This window comes from Apteryx mantelli, chromosome Z (genome assembly GCF_036417845.1).
Source record: "Apteryx mantelli isolate bAptMan1 chromosome Z, bAptMan1.hap1, whole genome shotgun sequence".
Lineage (NCBI taxonomy): Eukaryota > Metazoa > Chordata > Aves > Apterygiformes > Apterygidae > Apteryx > Apteryx mantelli.
This window is the reverse complement of record NC_090020.1, coordinates 22369161-22391350: the sequence shown is the minus strand read 5'-3', so window position 1 is coordinate 22391350 and position 22190 is coordinate 22369161. Positions and strand designations below refer to the sequence as shown.

General features: G+C 40.5%; 1 protein-coding gene across 13 annotated transcripts in view; it reads left to right on the top strand.

Annotated features, from left to right (window-relative positions):
• FREM1 (FRAS1 related extracellular matrix 1) overlaps positions 1–22190 on the top strand; it is a 77759-nt gene that overhangs the window by 24028 nt on the left and 31541 nt on the right. For all 13 annotated transcript variants that reach the window (XR_010886815.1, XR_010886812.1, XR_010886809.1 and 10 more), the window contains 16 exons: positions 1422–1766; positions 2459–2601; positions 3183–3379; positions 4576–4666; positions 5762–5929; positions 6438–6646; positions 7452–7545; positions 8146–8398; positions 10258–10455; positions 11649–11834; positions 13104–13300; positions 14142–14367; positions 15613–15757; positions 19120–19261; positions 20588–20783; positions 21529–21793. Coding sequence is in view for 4 of the 13 variants with exons in the window: in XM_067315206.1 (XP_067171307.1) it covers positions 1422–1766; positions 2459–2601; positions 3183–3379; positions 4576–4666; positions 5762–5929; positions 6438–6646; positions 7452–7545; positions 8146–8398; positions 10258–10455; positions 11649–11834; positions 13104–13300; positions 14142–14367; positions 15613–15757; positions 19120–19261; positions 20588–20783; positions 21529–21793 (3055 nt within the window). In the remaining 9 variants the exon portion in view is untranslated. The remainder of the gene's footprint in view (positions 1–1421; positions 1767–2458; positions 2602–3182; positions 3380–4575; positions 4667–5761; positions 5930–6437; positions 6647–7451; positions 7546–8145; positions 8399–10257; positions 10456–11648; positions 11835–13103; positions 13301–14141; positions 14368–15612; positions 15758–19119; positions 19262–20587; positions 20784–21528; positions 21794–22190) is intronic.

Here is a 22190-nt window from a genome sequence, read left to right as displayed (position 1 = left end):
ATATAAGTAGTGAGTATTTAAAGATGGGCTCGTTAAGGTAGCTTGTGCTCCCTCTGCTGACTGGCTTCCTTTACTACAGCCATGTTATAATAGAATGGAAATTAAAACGGCATTTTAAAATTTTGTATATGAATTTTTATTTTCTTATTATTCGTTTATATCCAAAAGATAAATATTAAAGTAATCAGTTATGCCTTCATAGAATTCCTTCACAGACATGACTTAGGCCAAATGCAATGAATTTATTTTGCTTCTTACATATTGAAGATGATAAGGAATGTTGAGTGATTTTGATTTCTTGGAAAATATAAACAACATTTAGATATGGTTGTTATTCACTGGCAGATTTAAAGGTTTATCTTCAGGCAGAGTTCAAACTTTGGACCTGAAATCCGCTTTAATCTCTCAGTAAATCAAGTCAAAGCTGGACTTTGTATAGAAATAATATTTAATACAAGGATGGTTGTCAAATCGCGCTTTTTAAAGGCTTACTGAAGGAAATTCAAATAAGTAGCTACAATACTTTAAGAGCAAAAATGGGGCTTGTTCACATTCAAAAGCATGACCTTTACAATTTGTTTGTATGACTCTTTTGAGAAAGTTAATAGTGATGTGTTAGGAAACTAATAATACTCTTTGGCTCAAAAATGACCTGCATAAAATCATTCATCATTCAATCATTCAACATTCTTTTTCTTTTTTACTTTGAAGACAAAGAAAAGGAAAGCACTTAAAGATCTAACTCTTCCTCCTTAAGCTATTTGATTTTATTTTGCATTTCACAAAGAGTAGGAATTAAATCAAACTTCTAATTCATTAGCCTTCTTCACTTTCATTATTACTAGTTTGGCATTGTATTGTCATGAGTCAGCACAGAGCTGCTCTCTCTGAGAAAATGTTTCAGTATAAAAACTCACTCTGCTACTCAGGTGAGTGGGTGGGAAGAAGCTGCCACTCCAGATGCTGGATTTTTTGATAGTTTAAATCTATTTAAATAAAATGCACAGCCTCGAGACATAAAGCAAGTATTTAAAGAAAAGGTGAAGACGATACCTAGAGTGGTGGTGAAAAGACAGAAACTATTCAGAAGTAAGTTCTGTTTCAGGAAACTACTGCCACGGAGTTCAGCTGTTTGTGTGGTCGCCCTCCCATAACTTTACAAGAAAGCTCTGTGGTGTTCGCTGTGTTACGGAGGCTGGGCTCCCGGAGAGCCTGGCATCACTGTGGGCCAGCACAGCCAGCCAGGGCAGAAGCTGAAGCCCAGCAAGTGGCAGAGCCGCTCGCGGTGGTGGGTGTTTGATGTTTCTAATTAGAAGTGCGTTGTCCTTCTCTCTCACTTAATAAAATTCATATTGGTAGAAGGCTTCTCTTCTTGGCTGAATTACACATTTTTGACACATCTTCTCCCATTGCTTTGACAGGAGGGAAAGGATTCATGTTCACAGTCTCTGACATTCAGGCTGGAGCTGTTTACTACCACCACGATGACAGTGACTCTACCAAGGATTTTGTGGTGTTTAGGATTTTTGATGGCCCCCACAGTATTCGCCATAAATTTCCAATCAATATCCTTCCTAAAGACGACAGCCCTCCATTTCTTATCAGCAATGTGATAATTGAAGTTCATGAAGGACAGACAATCCTGATCCAGGGCTCCATGCTTCAAGCCTCTGACATGGACTCCAGTGATGATTACATACTATTTAATATTACCAAGCCACCGCATGCTGGAGAAATCATGAAGAAACCAGGACCAAACCTGATAGGTAATGAAACACATTTACAGTACAACACTTTTTTTACCTCTTATTTTTTAATCTCATTAAATGTAACAATTGGACTTATCTGGGCTGTGAATAGTCATGGCAAGGCTAAACTTGAATTTCTGTTGTTACAGTGTGAATCCCTGTCGTTAGTTACTGTTGGTCTCTGTTTCCACTAGGACAACTATGCCTGTGAACACAATTTATCCTCTAATTCTTCCATTCTGAACCTATTTCTCTACTCTGCTTTTTCCAGCAGAGAAGTTGGACTTGTCAGGAACCATTTTACTTGCAAGGATCCCTGACAAGTTCAAAGCTAGAAGATGACACTGGTGATGCTAAAAGATGAAGGAAGCCCTCCTTCCATTTAACTGAACTCAGAAATCCCCACGTGAGATTTCAGAGGTCACTAGCACTTCTGCAGTTCTCCTTTGTATTCTGCACAGATACATAGGCCAATTTGCTGTGTTGCTTCATTTTTTGAGTAATTGTTAGGTGACATGGATATAAGGGAGTTTATGATCTTCAGGAAATGTGTGAGACAATGAGAACATTTCAAAGGGTTTGCCCTTGTTAAGGTGAAAAAGGGTTCACTGGTTATGCTTCACTCGTTACTTGCATAGCTAGTGGATAATTTTTACTAATAATTAAAATCATACACTGTTCAATAGAAGATATATTCTTTAATTCAACAGGGTATCCTGTCAGTACTTTCCTTCAGAGGGACCTATTTAATGGAATAATTTATTATCATCATTTGGGAGGAGAAATATTTGAAGATTCCCTTGAGTTTGTCTTGTGTGATAGCCATGACCCTCCCAATCTGTCAGAACCACAGGTATGACACTGAACTATCTTTGGTAGGGTGCTGCATTTCTTTTTCAAATGGCTAATGATTTTATACCTTCTGGCAAGCCTTAACATTAAACCAAGATCTCTTATGTTGCCTATCTTTCTGTTGAATTATGTCTATTCTTATATTCTCTTCTGTTGCCCATCTCTTCTTCAGACTTATTTTTCATTCTGGTTTACTCTCTCTGTCAGAAAAATACTGTCAGTTCTCAAAGACTTTTTCTCACAGTGTAAATGAAATGTCAAATACATATCAGGTTCTGAGATGGTACAAACAGACCAAACAGATTAGAAGTGAGACTATTCATTTCACCCAGGACCTGAACATACTGAATTGAACTTTGCTTTTAATTTAATGGTACACTGCTAAGATACTTGAACTCAGCATTTAACCGGTTGTATATTTCTGCTACCTTTGTATTTATGATATGGTATTGGTATGACATGTATATCCTATGTGTCATATTCAAGTGATCTATTTTCTTTGCATACCTGCTTGTAAGCAATTGCTTGGATACCCTCTTCTTGAGAGGAATGGCTGCTGATTTTACTTTTTCCTGGTTTTAGGTGCTGATGGTGCACATTATCCCTGTGGATGATCAGCTACCCCGGGAAGTCCCAGGAGTGACTCGTCACCTGGTTGTTAAGGAGACTGAGATTGCTCATCTAACTAAGAAACATCTCCACTTCATAGATGTGGAAGAACAAGAAAGGGAACTCACGTACACCATAACCTCTTCCCCATTTTTCTTTTGTAGACACAGGTAGGTGTAACACACTGAACCCTCCAGGTGGGATGGGGTGATGCCCCATGTAAGAGGAAGGCACTAGCAGGCTTGTGTCTTTGGTTCTTCAGCTGTCTGCCTAAGGAGCAGGTGACAATAGCTGGATGCAACTTTCCTGTTGATAATAAAGTGTGAGTCAGAACCAAGAGCAACAGAATAATGCACAATACTGCGCAGTTAACAAGAAAGAATGAGAAAAACACCTGGCACCTTTTCTTTCCATTTGTTTGATGTGTATTTTACAGTAGCCCTTTGGATCCTCTATAGCCCTGAGTATGTCACAGCAGCTTTCTTAACTGGTAGACCAGGAGCTGATCTGGGGCTGTCCCAGACAGAGAGGATGAGGTGCTACAACTCTAGCCAGGCTGTGTGAGCGTTATTGCAGCATCATGAGGGAGCCCCAGGGCTGGATCAGGAGCCCAAAGAACAGAGTGGAGCAGAGTGGGCTACAGAGGGCACTGCTGATATGCAATGAACGCATGCAGTAGCAGTTTACAAGTCACGGATGCTGTTAACTGTTTGGTAAATTCATGGCAGTGTCAGCAACAATTTACTAAATAGAAAAGCTTAAGTTTCTACCATTGTATGGTGTAAACTGAAGATCAGTATTTGCAATTCTGACCTAAAGCAACAGAAAATCAGTATGTAGCTGAGAGCAAAGGACATTTATCAGTCAAAATAGGCACTTGATTGACAAGTTTGCTGGCTACTGCTGTTTTCTTTTGCAAAGATGGCTTGGTGGAAATTGCTTCACTTGAGAAGTTTACAGGATGAATAAAAAATAGAAAGAATTTCTTTTTTTACATAAAGATAAATGCAGGTATGTAAATAATAGGAGTGTGATGAGCTAGGCTTGCAGTGGTGCAGGCAAGCACAGGTGCACTGAAGCTGATGTCTGGGATGTGCATGGGCATACCTATAGAAAATCCAGAGTGTGCCTGTATTGTAACGTATGTAATGATTTTTCATAATCATCCTGAAAAATATCTCTTGTGATCATTTTTCTATGATCATGTTTGAATGAATAATAACAACGGAAGAAAGAAAATGACTTTCCTTTCAACACAGTTGGGCATGGAAAGTTAGTTTAAAATGTAAGATTCAGCTATATGATTACTGTTCTTCCTGTTCTTAAGTGTTGCTAATCAGGATGTAATATGTGTATTTTTGCGCAGCCACTTAGATGCTGGGAAGCTGTTTATGGTGGACACCATCCCAAAACTGGTCAAGGATCCTGCCGCTCTTGCGCTGAGGTCATTTACTCAGGTTGGTTACATTACATGACACCATAACTAGTACCAAGCACTTCTAAAAGCAGTTACAAGAGGACAGCTGGTTCTTGGCAGAGAAACAAGAGGTGTGAAGTGGGATGCAGAGCTATCACATTAGCTCTGCTTAAGAAGCTCAAAACCTTGCTAATTCAATTCCAGTTTTTAAAACAGATTTCCATCATGCTTCAGTTCTGGAACATGCAAATCTACCTTTCCTTCTGAAACCAGCAGGGGCTGCACTTGCTTATGGTAGGCTGAATTTGGATCCAGCATAATACTAAGATAAAGGAAAAAATGCACAAATTGTGGAAATAAGACTGTTTTCCAGATCCCTGCCAGTTTAATGTTTCTTCTCAGCACCTCTGATGACAGCTGCAGTCATCTGGAACCAGCTTATGTGTTCATCTGCAGTATTTGGTTGCTCAATTTTTATGCCTGTATAGTTGGACAGATGTCTTCGTTATGAATACTAGTAAAGTGCCCTGTTTTATACTCTGCTATATGGTTAAGGTTGCATAATGGTCATACTTGCAATATCATAATGAGAGCTCTGAGGCTCTGAGCTTACCAGTCTTTAAACACATGCCTGATAAGGGTGTCTAGATGGAAAGATTTGCTGATGGTTTTAGTCTCTTTCACCCACCTGCCTTTATTTTGGGAGACAGATGTAAATTATATTAAAGTTATATTAAAGTTAAATTATATTATAATAAGTTGTATTAAAGCTATTCTGGGACGAAATCTTTATTTTAAAGTCAAAGTATAAAAAAGGCCCTGGGAGCAGCATTCTTAAAGGGCTCATTTTCCACCCAGAAGGTAAGGCCACTGCCTCTGTTAACACTTATAAATTGTACCTGTATTTTTTGTTTCCACATGGTTAACTATTTGCACCTGTACTTATCTGATATGTAGCTAAAGATGCAATTACTCAAGGTATTGAAAGTAACTGAAGAGTGGATGCAAAGTTTCTGGGATTCATTTTGACAGTTCAGATAACTTCTAAGTAGAGGTTGAAAAAGGTCTGTAACGTTCTGAATTATGTCTATTCTTACATTCTTTTCTTACATGCACCCCTCTTCATTTTTTGCAGCATGCTGTGAATTATATGAAAGTTGCCTACATGCCCCCACTGCAGGACATTGGGCCTGAACCTCAGCAAGTCCAGTTTATATTTTCTGTCAGCAATCAGCATGGGGGCACTTTGTATGGGATCTGCTTCAATATTACGATTCTTCCTGTGGACAACCAAGCCCCAGAGGTAGGGTGATGGTGAAGGTGAGGGTGAAGGACTCAGAAATGGCTTTGAGTAGAACTTAAATAAGGACAGAAATGCCAGGAGATGTCCTGATCCAAATGAAGTCAAAAATAAATCTTCCCTGGTATCAGGGTTTCAGTGTCTTGCATGTAGGCTTCAGTGGGACTGAAGTGGAAGACAAAGTCTGGTGAAAGTGCAAGGTGATTTTTTGTGCTAAGTAAACTGAGAGCTGAATTCAGAGGCCCTAAATCTCTTCTTTTTTGTTGCCTATATTCTAGGTATTTCTGAAGGCATGGAGCCTTCCTCAATGAGACTAGTATCTATGTATTAGGGCCCACTATTAGTAGATGCCTGAGTTCCTCCCAACACATGACAGAGGCGTGTAGCCATTGGAATTCTGACTTTTAAGATTTCACAAATCCTATTTCTAGAGCACATTGAAATTGTCCTGTTCAGTGTATTTTTAGAGGTGCGGTGGAAAACAGCAGCTCAGCATTTCTCCTCCGGGCAGGTGTTCTCAAGCCATCTGAGAGTGGAAGAGGGTGGCCTGAGCCCCATCACGGAGGGGCACATTCACCTCTCTGATGTGGACACAAGACGGGAGCACCTCCTGCTCTTCCTGAGGAGACAGCCACAGCATGGTGCGGTGGAGCTGGATGGCGTTCCCATGAAGGAAGGTGACAGGTTTTCCTGTGGGGACCTGTTCACCCTGGCAGTCAGGTTAGAGAAGTGTCTGGCTTTTCCTCCTGCAGTGGCTGAGTTCCTTGGCTGAACCAGTGAAATCTCTGTAGTGTCGTGGGGCGAGGGGCAGAGACTCATTGCCCCATGGCTCTGTTAGAGCTACTCCAGGCCAATATTGCTTCTGAGCCTCAAACTCACAGAAGAAACTGAGTTGTTGTATGGCCAGACTAAGGAGCTAGGGACCACATCTGATGTACAGAGGTGATGTTTCTGCCTAAAACAACGCCTCATGCAGGTGAGGAGGCAAATTCTGCGTGCAGCCATCTAGCTCCTGTAAAGAAGGCGATGGTTGCCAGCTTTTTACTTTTAAGGGAGTTTTTGTGTTCATTAAACTTATCTAGACTGCAAGAAAAGTTGTATCAACCACTGATTAACCAGAGGATGAAAATTTTGCTACTGTATTTGTGGAGAGAACAGGATGCTGACTTTTATGTGCAGGCAGAATTAGACTTCCCCTGGCTTGGTTTCTATCCGTTATTCAAAGAATATATCTACTACAGGCAGAAAGTATGTATTTAGTAGACATCTCACAAGCAACCAGAACACAGATGAAAAAACTTCAGAAAAATTTCTTTCCCAGATGATGTCCTGTTTTTGCTGGGGGCTTTCCTCACATGGGAGACCCCACAAGCCCTAAACACACTCTGTTGACAACCCTAAGTCCTAGATGAGTGCCCCAGTACAGAGGTTGGCTTTCTGTTTTGGGAAGGAGTCATGAGGTCTGGCAGGACCAAAAAAGCACAACATCTTTGTGTGAAATTACTGTAGCTCTTTATCCTTGCAGGTATCAGCATGACGGCTCTGAGACACTTACTGATGATATCCTCTTTGCTGCCACCGACAGCATCCACTCAGTAGAGTTCATCTTGCAGGTCAAGGTCAGTGTGCTGCACACTTTGGAGAGCATTTACTTGTGTAGAAAAGGATAAAGCATGGCTTCTGCCTTGGAAACTGGAAGATAATGGATTAGTTAGGCTTTTTTTTCAGCCTAGCTGTTGGGTTTATGTGGCAAATTTGAGAGCAAATTTGGCTTGCATTCACTGAAAGGCATCTGTGCTCGCTCTAGCTTGAGCTTTTCTGTCTGGGGTTAATGTCTCTGTAATTAAACATGGGGAGTGAAGGGAAAGCCTCTTCTTTCTCAAGCTATAAATTCCACTGTCAAAGAGATGCAGTCAAGTTAAAGTTGTGCAGTGAACTCTTCTAAGCAAACTTCTTATTCTTACTGCTTAGCAGCTAAAGGTGAAAAGATTTTAGGTTTCCATTTTCTTTTCACAGTCTGCTTAGTTTGGTTTACTTTTGTTTTTGAATTTTAACAGTGACCCTAACTCAGCTGGTTTCATTTTGTTCACAGAGAGAGCTCAATGTACTCAAACACTGACACTGCGTTGCTGGTTTGGTCTGGAACACAATATATTTAAAACAACAGTTTTTCACTGAAACAAAAAATTTAAAAAATCTTTAAACCTCTTTCTTATTAGGTGTTGCCTGTGAATGATGAGCCACCTGTTATGCGAACAGGCCTCATTCCTGTCGTACACTGCCTGGAGGGTGAAGAAGTGGTCCTTTCCTCAGAGTACATTTGTGCGACAGACGCAGACAGCGATGACATGAAGCTGATGTTTACGCTGGTTCGCCAGCCCTACCATGGGGTAGTGAGGCAAGCTGGCATTGTTGTGGATCGTTTTTCCCAAGCTGATATCATCTCTGGCTTAGTCACATACAAGCATACAAGTAAGCGAGATAAGGACAGAATTAGACTGAAAGGTGGTCAGATAGTTTTGGCAGAAAATCTTAACCTGAATCCATATAATCTTTGTAGAAGTTTGGTAGGAACTGCTGAGCAAGCACATCTGTTATAACTGGGGGAAAAAAAAGTGAGTAGTCTTTGAAATAAGGCTGCTATACAACTACCAAATGTTTTAATGTGTTCTCCAAATCCCTATCTGAACAGAAAATTTTATCAGAACAAGCATATGAAGGCATTGTAATCCTGGAGGATATCTTTTACAGCTGCTGATAAAATATCGTTTTATCAGCAAAATTAGGATTAAAATAAGATCAAAAGAGGATTTTTTTGTTTGTTCCATGGCATTTTAAGAAATATCTTAAACCTTTTTTCATAAGCGTGTTTAGATAAAATAAGATAATGCTGTAAATAAGGATGCAGAGATTTAACAGAAGACTGCTAACAACCTGAGGTACTCCTCACAAGCCTTTCCACTCTACATGGATGTCCATCCAGTGGGGAATTTACAGTCTTTCTGTACCACAGAGAAAACAGCGTTCGGGTTTCTGTCAAGAGAAGAGCAGCACTAAAAAGTTGTCCTTTTGTGGTTTTATCTTTAAAATCCCAAAATATATTTTTAAGTACTCACTGAAATCAAGGGCCAGTTAACCCCCTTTCCTACTTACTCAGTCCTTTCATTAGCACTGAAAGAAATTCCTTCCCTACACCTATGATAACAACTTTAGGATTTTTTCAGTTTCTGGTTTTCTCTGTAATTAATCTACAATTGTGTGCTAGTGTAGAGAACAGAGGTGATCTTTTCAGACTTGAGGCTGTCTAAAATGAACAGCTGGTGTTTGAGAGAAGAAGGAAGTACTTGATTATGGCCATCCATAACAAACTTTTCTTCAGCATCCTAAACACATTGGGAACATTATTTTAATGACAGTGATATGTAGAGCAATAAAGGGCAGAGGCTGACCTTCAAGGGTGCATTGCCAAGCCTGTGCTTTTTCATTCCCAGATTTCCACACATTAAATGAGCTGCCAGTAGATATTGTGAGGGAGGCAGGGAGTCACTATCTTTCCTTTGTAAGCAGCATATTGGCACAGGCTTCCAGGACTTCTCAAGGCTGGGATGCACTCACTCACCGGCACGTCTTGCAAGGGGTGGCAGTCCCCAGTCCTGTGCTAGCCCTGTTGCATGACACTCAGCTTCAGCCCGTGTTTTGAATGTGACTACGTATGGGTGTAATATATAGCATGGCAACAAAGCACAGCCCTTGTTATCATCCATTTTATAGGGATCAGAGGCATATATGCACATATATGTAGAGGAATATATGCACTTTTTGCTGTGCAGAAACGTCTTCTGGAAGAACATGGGCATTATGACTTGCCATAGAGAGAACATCAATAAAAGAAAGATCCCTTCCTACATTCTTGGAGAAGGAGTGCAGTAAAACACTCCCTTCCTGGACAAAATAAAGTTTTGAAGACTCCTCATTTTACGCAGAATAGAATTATTAGGTCTATTAGTAATTTTATTACTATTGCAATAGAAAATTATAATATTATAATAGCAATATTACAACTTTTAGTAGTATTGTCTTAGTTATATGCTTTTCTACATTCTTTTACTCTAGAATAGAAGAAAGCTGGTTACAGTTAATTAAAAAAAAAAAACACAACCCCCAAACCAAACAACAGCCCAACTCCAAGTATTCTATATTTTGCTGTTATTTTGGTCTATCTTTGTCTTCTGAATTCAAATACTGCAGTCTGTCCTTGCAGGATACAAGATTTGTCTCCATGAAGTTTTGGTTCCCTACTGCAAAACATTACTTCTCAACATGTTTTCCAGGTGGGGAGATTGGCCTGACTCCTTCCTTTGAGATCTTAACCTTTGTTGTCTCTGATGGCAAAGCTGGCTCAGATGCAAATGACTGCTGTTATGATGGACTTCTTCCTCCTCCAGTTCCACTTCATGATCCATTGCCAGTATTTGACCTTAACATCACTGTACTTCCAGTGGACAACCAGCCGCCATCCATCATAACTGGTGAGAGCTTCCTCTCACTGTATCATATTATTATAATGTGTGCTATGCAGAACTGTAATGGCTAAAGGCTCAATTTTTTTTAGCACCAGAAAGAGTCAACTGAGAAGCTCAGCACACAAAATTTTTAGATCAGAATTTCCATCAAATAACTTTTCTTTTTCTAATACCATGTGACCACCAAATTCAGGTGCTAATATGAGTGACTGCTTGTGGCTCTTCAACTGCATGCTTAAATCATGTGGCTACAGAGGAGGGTGCTCAGATCTGCTCCCATCCATCTATACATGTACGTTACTGCACATGTCAATTTTGTCTGAGTAAAACTGAACTATGTCTCAGCCCTGAAATGTGAACTTAGATCCAGACAGCTCTCAGGTTTATACTGTACAAAAACATAACTGTAAATATAGGTCTACTTCTGCATGTTAAGTATACAACAGAAATTTAGACTCTGGCCCTTATTTCCTCCCTTATTTCCTCAAGGGAGGGAATATTTATAGTACCTACATTTAATCTTGTTAGTGAATAAAGACAAATCTAGGCTATATATGTAACTGATCAAATTAATTAAATATGAAGCTACATTTTTACTAGTACCCTTCAGGATCAAAAATTCTCAATTAAAAAAGAAAGAGTGTTGATAATGTGTATTTATTTCAGCAACAGGCCATTGTGTGATATTGATTTACTTGGCTTTGAAGGAGATCTGTAGTATACTTAATAAAAGGCATACTTTCTATATGCCTATCTTTTTCTTTTTCAATATAATTTATTTGTAGGCATCAAGTATATGTCAGGTATCTCAGAGAATATTCAAACATATGTATGAATAGTTTTGTAATTTGCAGGCTATCACCCAAGCAATGTTCTGGAAATGAAGCATTGTCCCAGCAGGGAAATTAAGCACTGATGCATGAAAAATTGTTCATTATGAGCAATTCGTAACAGCTCTCATGCAATTAATGCTCTGACAAACAGAGGTAACAACTGATTTTGAGCAATACATAAACCATACTTAAAGACTTAACAGTAATATCATTTGCTAATCCCCTTTCCCTCTACTTATATGATGAGAAGTAGAGTTGATATTCATGTTATTTTCCCCTTCAGTTATTATTTCAATTCTTTTTAACAAATACCAGAGTAAGCTGAGCTAAATAAGCAGTAATGCTTATCACATTGTTTGTGTGCAGGTGCAAGGTTTGTGGTGGAGGAGGGCTCCTCAGCAGCCCTTACTGCTAACCATTTGTTTGCCACTGACCCTGATACCGCTGCCGATGACTTAGAGTTTGTCTTGGTTTCTCCTCCCCAGTTTGGTTACATTGAAAATATACTGCCTTCTCCTGGGTTTGAGAAGAGCAACATTGGTATAAGTATAGGTAAGTCTTAATGACATATGGTAAGCCTGTGGATGAAATACAGAGGGCTCAGGGATGGTGGTGTGGTGGGCTGTGTTGAAGTAGCTGCAGGTGCATGCATTAATATGCGCTAATTGAGGAAAGCAGGTGCTGGCAAATGAGAGTGGTGGGACTGTGTAGGAGGATTCAAAGGGAGACGGCAGTTCTGCAAATGTGGAGAATTGGCACTTGGAGTAAACAAGGCTATTCCTGTTTCTATTCCTGTTTTACACATTCCAGCTGCAATCTATTAGAAATGACAATATGAGACATTAATCTACTTGCTCTGTCTCCCCCTTCATTTTCCTAGGCAGGTCCCCCCAGCCTTACGTTATGTTTATATTTTTGTCAATAAAATACTAGTAGGTGAGAATTTGAAAGGTGTGGGTCCCGTGTTAGTCTCTAAAGTGAAATTACAAAAGTGAGGGAGATGGTGGTTGACTTGGGTCTTTTGCTATGTCCACCTTGAAGTATCACAAGAAAGTTTCATCTTCAGCAGAACGGGCTGTGGCATGTTCTGTCACACTGCCAGTTCTTACCAGTATCCCCAACTGAACACCCAGAATCACTGATTCCTTTTGAAAATGATTTTGTTTTGGAGAAATGCCTGTAAGGCTGGAGAGAGACATTTCTGAGTGAGCCTTTCTGCCCCCAGTCTCTTGGACTGTCAATCAAATGACGGTCAATGTCATTATTTAGACCCAAGATCTTTTCCTATCTGCTATTTGGGTCTTCTTATTCAGTTCTGCATACTGGACAGAGTTGCATCGCCCTAGAAGAAGCAAAAGGATGTATTTTCCTTTCAGGGAAAGGGAGCGCAACCTGCGCTCCCTTGCAGAAGCCCATGCAGTGGGACATCTGAGCCCGGCAAGTGCCTTGCTCCTCTGAACCACCAGTCTGCAGAGCTGCCTTGTGCCTGGCAGAAGAGGAAGCTGAGCACTACCTCTCCTCTCATCGGTCCTCCCAACTGAGCACCCCAGGAATAGGGAAGGACCAGCCCCTTCCCTCCCCCTGCCTTGAGCTCTGAAACTGGGATCCTGCTGGGACTTGCACACTGGAAGTGGGGAGGGTCTTTTTGTGCCTTTTGCTACAATGCCCAATAAGGCAGCAGAAAACATGACTGTTGATAACCTACAAAATCCAAGCGATTTGTTCTTTGAAGAAAGACACAGTTCCAGATATTTTATGGTATGCAAGACCAGAGGGCAGAGTAGAAGTTGTGCTAACTTATCATCTCTTTAAAATCTCTAGCATCCTTTCAGCTGAAACACCTGAAAGCCCTGAATATAAACTATGTACAGTCCAGGCACATTCGGATTGAGCCAACATCAGACAAATTTGTACTTTACGTCACTGATGGGCTGCATCACTCAGCAGAGACTCCATTTTTCGTGCTGATCAACCCAACCAATGATGAAGTCCCAGAATTCATAGCAAGAAACATTTCTGTAAGGAAAGAAATAAAAGGCTTGTCATAGAATTATTTTATGCCAGAAAAACTCTTTACTATAAATTGGAGCATTGTTCTGACATCTGTTCCTTTGCATCTTTCCCTTACTTTGTGCGGTTCTGCATAGTTCAGGAAAGAGTCTATTTAAATTGCAGGTAACCTGTAAAACAGATCTTCAGTGATACTGAAGCTGTGCATGGCTCCACTTGCTAATTTGCAATTAAGTAAACAAAGGTTCAAACCTTTAAACAAAAAAAAAAATCTACAATGGAAGAGGTTCTTTATTCTTCCGGTTTTACAAGAACCTTTGGGAATTTTTTCTAGAGTCACTTTTGTTCCTTGCATAGCCTCTCCTCTCTCTGAAGACACTGCTTTTAATAAAAGTAATGGCTCTGTGACCACCATGCTAAGGAAGCATGAGATTATCTCATTGTAAAGACCCTATTAAAAAAAAAAAGTGTGTATGTGTATAAATTCATACATATATAACAGATATATACATATTTTTATATATACTTATGTATTTAAAAGGCTTTCTCATCTGCATTCTCTAACAGCTATTATGATGTTTGCTTACCGAAAAAGCTTTTCTATTAATTGGGGCACTTATGAACTCTTTATCTAGCCTTCTGTTTTCATTGCTGCAAACATTTACTACTCTGTGTCCCTTAAACTTGATTGAAATCAGTACCTGTTTCAAAAGCTACTGGAAAGGGATAGAGAAAATGAAGAGAGAGACTCCCACACAAAAATAGCCTACATAGGAAACCATGCTAAAATGTTACAGTTTTTCTTTATGTAGAAAATTTGATTTTTTTTCCTCTTTCATTTGTGTTCAGGTTCAAGAGGGTGAGATGAAAGAGCTGGATCTCTCTGTTATCAATGCAGTTGATCTGGATGTGCCTCAGGACCATTTGGTATTCAGTGTTGTGCAGAAGCCCTGGCATGGGTTTCTCATTAATGGAGTTCATGGCAATGATATTCTACACTACAAACAGTTAATTACTCATCATCACAGCCATGAACTTCTTGTTCATGAGTTTTCCATGGAGCTACTTATGAATGGTAGGTGTAGCATTCATTTGACATAGGTCTTTCATTCCTTTAATAATTCATAGCAGACAGAGTGGCACAATAAGAAACCTTCATCACTTATTTATTCACTTGCCTTAGGTGTATTTCCAAGAGAATGTTTAAGAATAGAAATTATCCTGTTTAATGCTAATGTTGTCTAAAGACTTGAAGAACTGTCAATAAATTCACCCTGAGAGGCCTGCATGTCAGAAAGGGTAGTAATATGACTAGGGAGGCCATCTGCCCTGAGAAAACAAAAGGAATATTACAACATATCAGCAAACATATTTTAAAATGTTTGACAGCAACTACAGTAGAGAAGGCAAGACCGACTTAAAAACACATTAGCTGATCATGAGAAATCTTGGGTTTAATATTGTCCTAAATGATAAAGGTACCAACTGGGATGCTATAGCTTACCATGTTCAGTTAAACTGCTTTGAAGTGGCAAATCTCTTTTCCAAAGATGTAACTAAAAAGTGCATGTCACACTGTCAAGAATATGGTGGATTCTTCCATACTGTTGCCATTTAATGGAATATGGGATCTACTGATATCAATGAGGACATGGATTTGATCCTGTCACTCAAGATGCAGTTCAGCCCTCAAAATCCTGAGGAAATATTTTACTCCTCTCTGCCTGTCTAATACCACCTTTCAAAAGTACATACAAAAATATCATATCCCCAGCCTATATTACTCAACTTTTCCAAGTCCTGATCTTGACTGTCCTCCAATTTTCTCTTACGACCTTACAAGCTCCGGCTCAGATCTTCTGATTGCCCATGCCCATAGCCATAAGGCGAGCTTTCCTCCCCAAGGCTTGTTCAGAGCTCCCTGTGGATTATCTAAGGCACAGAAAAGTGTTGCTTGAGACTATCATGTGTTGCTTAATGGCCTCACTCTCCTGTGGCCCCTATTAAAATGAATCAGAAAGAGGAGAGTAGAAGGAACATTAGTTTTTCAGACCAACGCAGACTCTTTTGTGAAGGAGGTCATCTGTTACTCAGGTCATGCTGGTGTCTTTGAGTCACAGGTATGTGATTAAGGTTAATGAACAGCTGCTGATTGCTAAGCTTACCCTATGGTAGCTGAAACAAGGTGGCTGTGGCCAGGGCACATGTGGACGGGAGAAGGAAGGAGGATGATGGACACAGCGGGAAATGATGTGAGAGATTCTGAAGGAGATAAATTTCTGTATCTCTCTATATCTCTCTCTTTTTTTTCCCTGCATAGGAATGAAGCTGATATACATGCATGATGACTCAGAAAACCTCACTGACAGCTTTACAATCCAGCTATCAGATGGGAAACATAAAGTCCTCAGAACCATTTCAGTAAAGGTCTTTCCTGTTAATGATGAGAAACCAGTGTTGAGCAAGTAAGCCACATGTTCCTATTTTAAACCAAGGGATGAGTTCAAACAAAATTATCCAGAAGAGATCAAAACAGCGCATCAGCTATCAGTAGGGCTAGGATACCATAAGTAGTCACAGAATAGTCAGCAAAGTTGTTCCCAAGCAAGTCACCATCAGTCTATCTAATAAAAGCATTTTCAGTGAAGGAAAGGCACACTGTAATGTTGCTTAGTATTTAAAGGAAATAAAATTCAGTACTGAGAGCACACAGGGAGAAAGAACAAGAAGAAAGGGGGCAACATGCTTGTTCTGTCTACCATGCCCTACTTCAAAATGTTTCCCAGGGAGTCCTGATCCTTGCCGCTTTGCTTTCTCCTTCCCTGGGGCTACTGTCTGTAAAAAACACATCTCTGAAAACAGTTCAGTATTGTGTCACAAGGGAGTCCCCAAGGTTGACATCTCCTTGCCTCACAGTGGAAGATATTTCCACTTGATGATACTTCTTTTCTATTACAAAAACACTATTGTGCAGTCATAATTCAACTTTTGAACAGGTACATGCTAATTTCCTTTACTCTCCAAAACTAGGATTCATAAATGAATTAATCCCAGGATTAGGCCTGGTCAGAAATTGCCTAGCAGACCATTGCCAGGGAATTCATAGGCAGCTATTGAGAGATGCTGATAGGCAGCTATTTGCGAGAGAGCCCGAACCTCCTGGACACTTTAATGGGGAGCTGTCTCTTGGGATCCCCATTTCTTAGCTGACGAACTGCCACAGAGTATCAGGCCCCCCTGTTCTGCTGGCTCCCCTCCAGCCCCAGGGTAGGTGGATGGGGGGCTGGGGGCCTGAAGGCCTGGGAAGCATAGCTCCAAACCACCAAATCATGCATTTTGGAAGTGAATCACAGCCTGTCATGCAGGCTGCCACTAAACTGGGAAATGCTGATGTCTCACTTTATATAGCTATAGATCAGTCTGGAGTTTGGCTTGTCTCCATATCAGACCCATATTTCCTTTTTATGAAAATTTTGAATGCTTTGTTTTTAATGTAGAACTTCCTGCATTAACAAATGTTAGTTTTACAATTGAAGGATTATCAAGGGCCAAATAATGCTAACAAGAGAGAATGTTCATTTTAAGTTATAATAAAGGGTAGAGTTTATGTATTCGTATCATATACTGATAATTACTGTTTAAATGTCACTGCCCGTTTGTCCTCTGCTTGGTAAAGATTGGCATATCATTCTCCACCCTTTCTCTCTGAAGGAAGGTGATGGAGTGAAAGAAGCCATGTGTTTTTTCCTTTGCCCACCTGGATCCAGGAACTGTTGCTATCTTGGTTGGCAATGTCAGATCTTATCATTTGTCATTCCTATGGTGAACATAGGGCATAGTGAGCCATTTCTTTGTAAAACAGCTATTCCATTACAGGAAGTTACCACTTCTTACCTGTTATTCTTCCACTGACATGCAGCATGCAACAAGCGGTTAAGCGATAGTGGTCTAAGGAACATGTTTCTTTTTGCATTGAAGTGGATTTGCCACCACATGCAGTTGGTTGCCATGTCTTTGCTGTGGGGGAGGAACCCCCTTATGCCACTGCAACGGTTTACGAGTGAACATATGACAATACCTGTAAGTTCTTTTTCACTTTTTGGTCTGGGAGCACCTTTCCAGGCCAGGGAGTTTTAATCCTTACCTCCATTAGCTGTGGTCACCAGACTGAGGAATCTGGATGGGATGTTTCTGACTGGAGCCACAAACAGTGGCTCTGGCCCACAGTGACTGCCAAACAACCAATCTGTTCCCTCTCTGATTGTGTCCTGCAGCAAGCGGTGCTCTTGGGGAAAGTAAGGCCCTCACACATTCCCTTAAAAGCTTCATTTCAAGATCAGCCACATGGACTTCACCATCTAATTGCTATGAGAATAAATGAGTTGGGATTAGACAGCATTCAGAGTGCATCTAAATGTGTGTATCTTCACTCATTTTTTGTTTGATGCTTGTCTTCTTAGGCCATACAATCTTTGGGTCAGACATCCAATCCTTCTGTATGCATGGGCCCAGCTACAGCATCATTATTACTAATAGGAGTCATAAATCTTGAGGTTGCTTGACAGGTCATTAATATGACTTGACATACTTTGTTATATGACTTCATCTTATTTGCTCATTATTTTGCCAAACATGACATTTCTATGCCTCATATCTATGTCAGTTTGAATATGGAAACTTAAAAGCTCTGCTGTTTTGAGAACAGTAAATATATTTTCAGCTATCAATAAAAAACTGTGACAACTTCTTCTGTTGGAAAGCTCTGTTATCACTCTGCTTTGGAGCAAGCACTTGAAATCTGGTGAAGGCTGTTACATGAAGGATGTGTCTTTTGTGACCTGCAATCTACCTGCATTTGGCCAAGCCAGAAGCCTTTGAAATAGCATGGCTTTCACATGCTCAGTAGACTCTGACCAGAGCTTGGCTGCCCAAATGCCCAAGGAGTCTGTCTTTGTTGAGCATGCTCTGTGTCCCCAGGCAGGCTTGAACAGGTCCCATTCCTGGGCTGACTGAATATGCTGAATCCCCTCCAATGTCTTATAATACATAGTCTTATAATACAGTTTGGGCACACACTACAAAAATTTAAGACAGCTAACAGCAAAATGATAAAGCAGGGTGTGTAGAAGCAAACTGGAGGATGGCTACTGGCTGAGAAAGGAAACAGAGCAGACATGGTCTGAGAATTATACCAGAGCAAGGCTCTGGAGGAATTTCAAGCTATGTGGGATTTCTCCACAGAGCTGTCTCAAATTTTATTTGTGAATAGTGATGCCATTTCTTGCCATTTCTGCCAAGTACCAGATCCCTCCCCTTAAGCTAGCTATCTGAACCCAGAGCCCAGGCAAGTTCTGCAATGGGAAGCATTAGAGGAAATCTGTTAGGTCTCCATAGGGCAATGTCCCTTAAGGGACAAGCAGTGTCAGGCTAGTCAATTGGAAGATGATCTCTCCTCTAAAGAGCAATGGAGTCATTATTGGTATGGTCTATAGTAGCAGTAACATGTAATAGAGCCTGTTAGTTCATGTTGTCCCCTTATAACCTGTTTGAGGGTAAGTGGAAAGGGCCCAGGGAAAGAAGACAGATGTGGTAAATCCCAGGGTGCTGCATATCTCTGCTTTGCTGTTTTTCACTACTGCTAGGGGAAGCTGGTCTCTCCCATTTGCTTTTCTTCCTTTTTAATAGAAATAGGCACCCTCCTTTCTTTCCTTCTGCAATTGTTATTTCTGTCAGAATCTGGGTAATCCATATTCCTGGAAGAAGTGTTATGTGTTGGAAAGGTTACTTCTCTGTTTTTACATGTATGCATGACTTCTTATTTTTGTAGGAAGGATGATATAGAGGTGAACATGGGTGAGACCCGCATCATTTCTAGTGCTGTTCTGTCAGCCAAAGATAAAGATACCCCCAGGGAGAGAATTTACTATCTATTTGAAAGAATTCCAGAAAATGGTCAGCTTCAGCTCAAGGTTAGTCTTTGTACTTCAACAAAAACAGGCATGCAAACAACTCTCTCATTAGGATAGAATGAAGATCATCTTCCTTTTCTACCAAATGTCTTTCATGTTTTTAAATAGACTGCTATGGCTAGTTGGCTTGTGGAGAGAGTTTTTGAACCAAACAGTGACACTGTCCTAGGGGCTTTGATGCAGGAGATCAGATCCTCAATGGGAGGAGAGGGAGGGTGAAAAGCATAGCAGATCATTTGAGGGGATGGTGGAGAGAGACACAGGAGGAATCAGCCCACAGAGGGGGAAAACCAAGGGACAAAGAGGGAGAAAGAAAAAGACCTAGGCTAAAAAAGGTGACAAGTGAGCAGTTAATTCAGTTACTTACAGAAAGAGAACGGAGGGAGACCCTGGATGTGTGTGAAAGAGTAAGTAAGAAATAATGAGAAGAAATGTATGTGGGGAAGAAAGATAAAAAAGAGGGAAGATGGAAAAGGATACAGCAAGAGGATAGGCACTGGCAGAAAATAAGATTAGAAATGGAAGAAAGATGACCATCTGTTGACCAAAGATAAGCCACTGGAACAGAAACAGTGAACAAATGCCTCTCTTTTTTTATTATATGTACATATAATTGCAAAAAATCTGTTTCAAAAATCTATGAGCCTGGGAAATATTTTTTGCTGTACCCCTGCAGGAATCTGTGGATCACATGAGAGTTGTAAATGAAAGGGGTCTCATACTTTGGGATGAGAGCTGCTGCTGAAGTCTAGCAGTTTGAATATAGAGAATACCTGAGTGTATGTGAGTCCTCTGTGTGTGACACCCTTTGTTGCAGAGCCTGTGACACTGTCACTACATGCCAAATACACAGATCTGTCTAGCATGAGTTACTATGACATCTAATATGCAGGAAATTTTACTGGACATTTCACATTTTTCCAGGGGAGAACCTCTAAGCCTCTCTAAATTTCTGTGCTTTCTAAAGTTCCCCACAGTTTCATTTCTGATATCCCTCTATGTATTGTCTAGAATAGTAGTTGTATGAAATTAAGAACTGGAAAACATAAGCTAGGTCAGGATCTTTTTCATGTTCCTCTTGTTGGTGTCTGACTGAGAAGTGTGCAGGACTGTATTTCCCAGAGTAAAAGTGACTGAACTCTATTTACCTGCATTTATTCCTGATCACTGTATCCTCTCCAGCCTTATAGCTATTTGGGAATCAGTAGCTTAAAAGGGAAAACAGGGAGCTGCCACTAACGGTCTGCATGACCACAAATAAACTCAATTAACTGGGGAAGGTATATGGGGGACTGTCTGTTACTGAAAGATGTTTATCCTTTCTAGGTTGGCAGAGACTGGGTGACTCTCCAAACTGGAATGAAGTGCACCCAGGAAGAACTAGATATGAACCTTGTAAGATACATCCATACAGGACCTATAGGGTCCAAGAACCAAGACAGCTTCACATTTTATCTGTGGGATGGGTACAACAGATCCCCAGCTGTGGACTTCTACATAAATATCAAGGACATGGAAAGGGGTAAAGATCTGCTTGACTTAACATTTTGCAGTGCCTGTTTCTGAAACAAAGATGATCTGAATGAATGAGATCATCCTGATACTTCCCCAAGCACCATGTAGGCCCTTGGCAAGCCTCCCTGCAGACCCCAAAGCCTGCTTGCTGGGATTTCATTGCCCTGATGTTTCTGCTCCTGAAGAAGTGGTCCTGGGATTACAAAAGGCTCTGCCTATGGCAGTTTTTTACAGCTTGCCTCCCAGGACTTCCAGCTACTCTTCAGACAGAGTTGACAACATCTTTCTGAAATTAGTTCAATGTCTGAGTAAATCAAAGTGCAGAAAAAGGGCAAGAACATAATAAGGTAGGCAAAACACTGTTGAGAGCCCTGACTTCCAGTTTTATGTTCTAATCTTATGGTCTCTCTTCCGTTACTGGATCCCTATCATAGCCCTGACTTAGATCAGGGTAACCTGACACTACTAAGATTGGAACAGTGGCCCAGACAGGTTGTGCCATCTCCATTCTTGGAGGTGTTTCAGCCCCAGTGGGTTAAAGACCTGAGGAACCTGGTTATGGCTGGTCTCATGGCTGACCTTGCTTTGAGCAGAAGGTTGGACTGAGACATCCTAAAGTCCCTTCCAGCCTGAATTTTCCTATAATCCTATGATTTTCTATTGGTGATGGCTAGCATGTGGCTAAATGATGCATAAGAAATGAAATTTCAAAGCAGTATTACTATTTTAGTGTCATTTTATCTATCCTTCAGGAGCTATTGCTGTTTTCATAAAGCCTCTTAGAGTGCCAAAAGGGGATCGGGGCTACATTACAACAGATGCCCTCCTTGCATTGGATGGAACGGACAAACCGGAGGAGCTCCTTTATGTGATAACCTCCCCACCTCAGTATGGACAGATAGAGTATGTCAGCTATCCTGGCATCCCCATTACCAGCTTCAGTCAAATGGATGTAGCAGGCCAGATAGTCTGCTATGTTCACAACACTGAGGCACCTGTTTCTGAAGATACATTCAGGTAAGGCATTAAAAAAAGGCTTCCTTTTCCCTTGAATTTCTTGGGTATTTGCAGAAAAAGTATTAGAAAGAGGAGGAGGTGAGGGAATTCTTAATATTTATATAGCAAAGATATTTCTGCTCTAACAGATGCAGTTATGACTGCCTTGATAATAAATGCTTTTTCTTATTGACCCTGAAATAGTAGCTTGAGCCACATTTACTCAATGATACTGTCTTGAATATTATTAAAGCACCTAGACATACATAGGAGAAACAGTGCAGGAGAAGAACTAAGAATATGTTTTTTGGAATTTCCCTATGGTTTCCTGCTACTGCTGGATGTGGTAAAAGTGCTCAGTTCAGGTATTAGCTAACTGATTTCTTCTTTTTTCTTATTTATTACATTTATTCTGCTG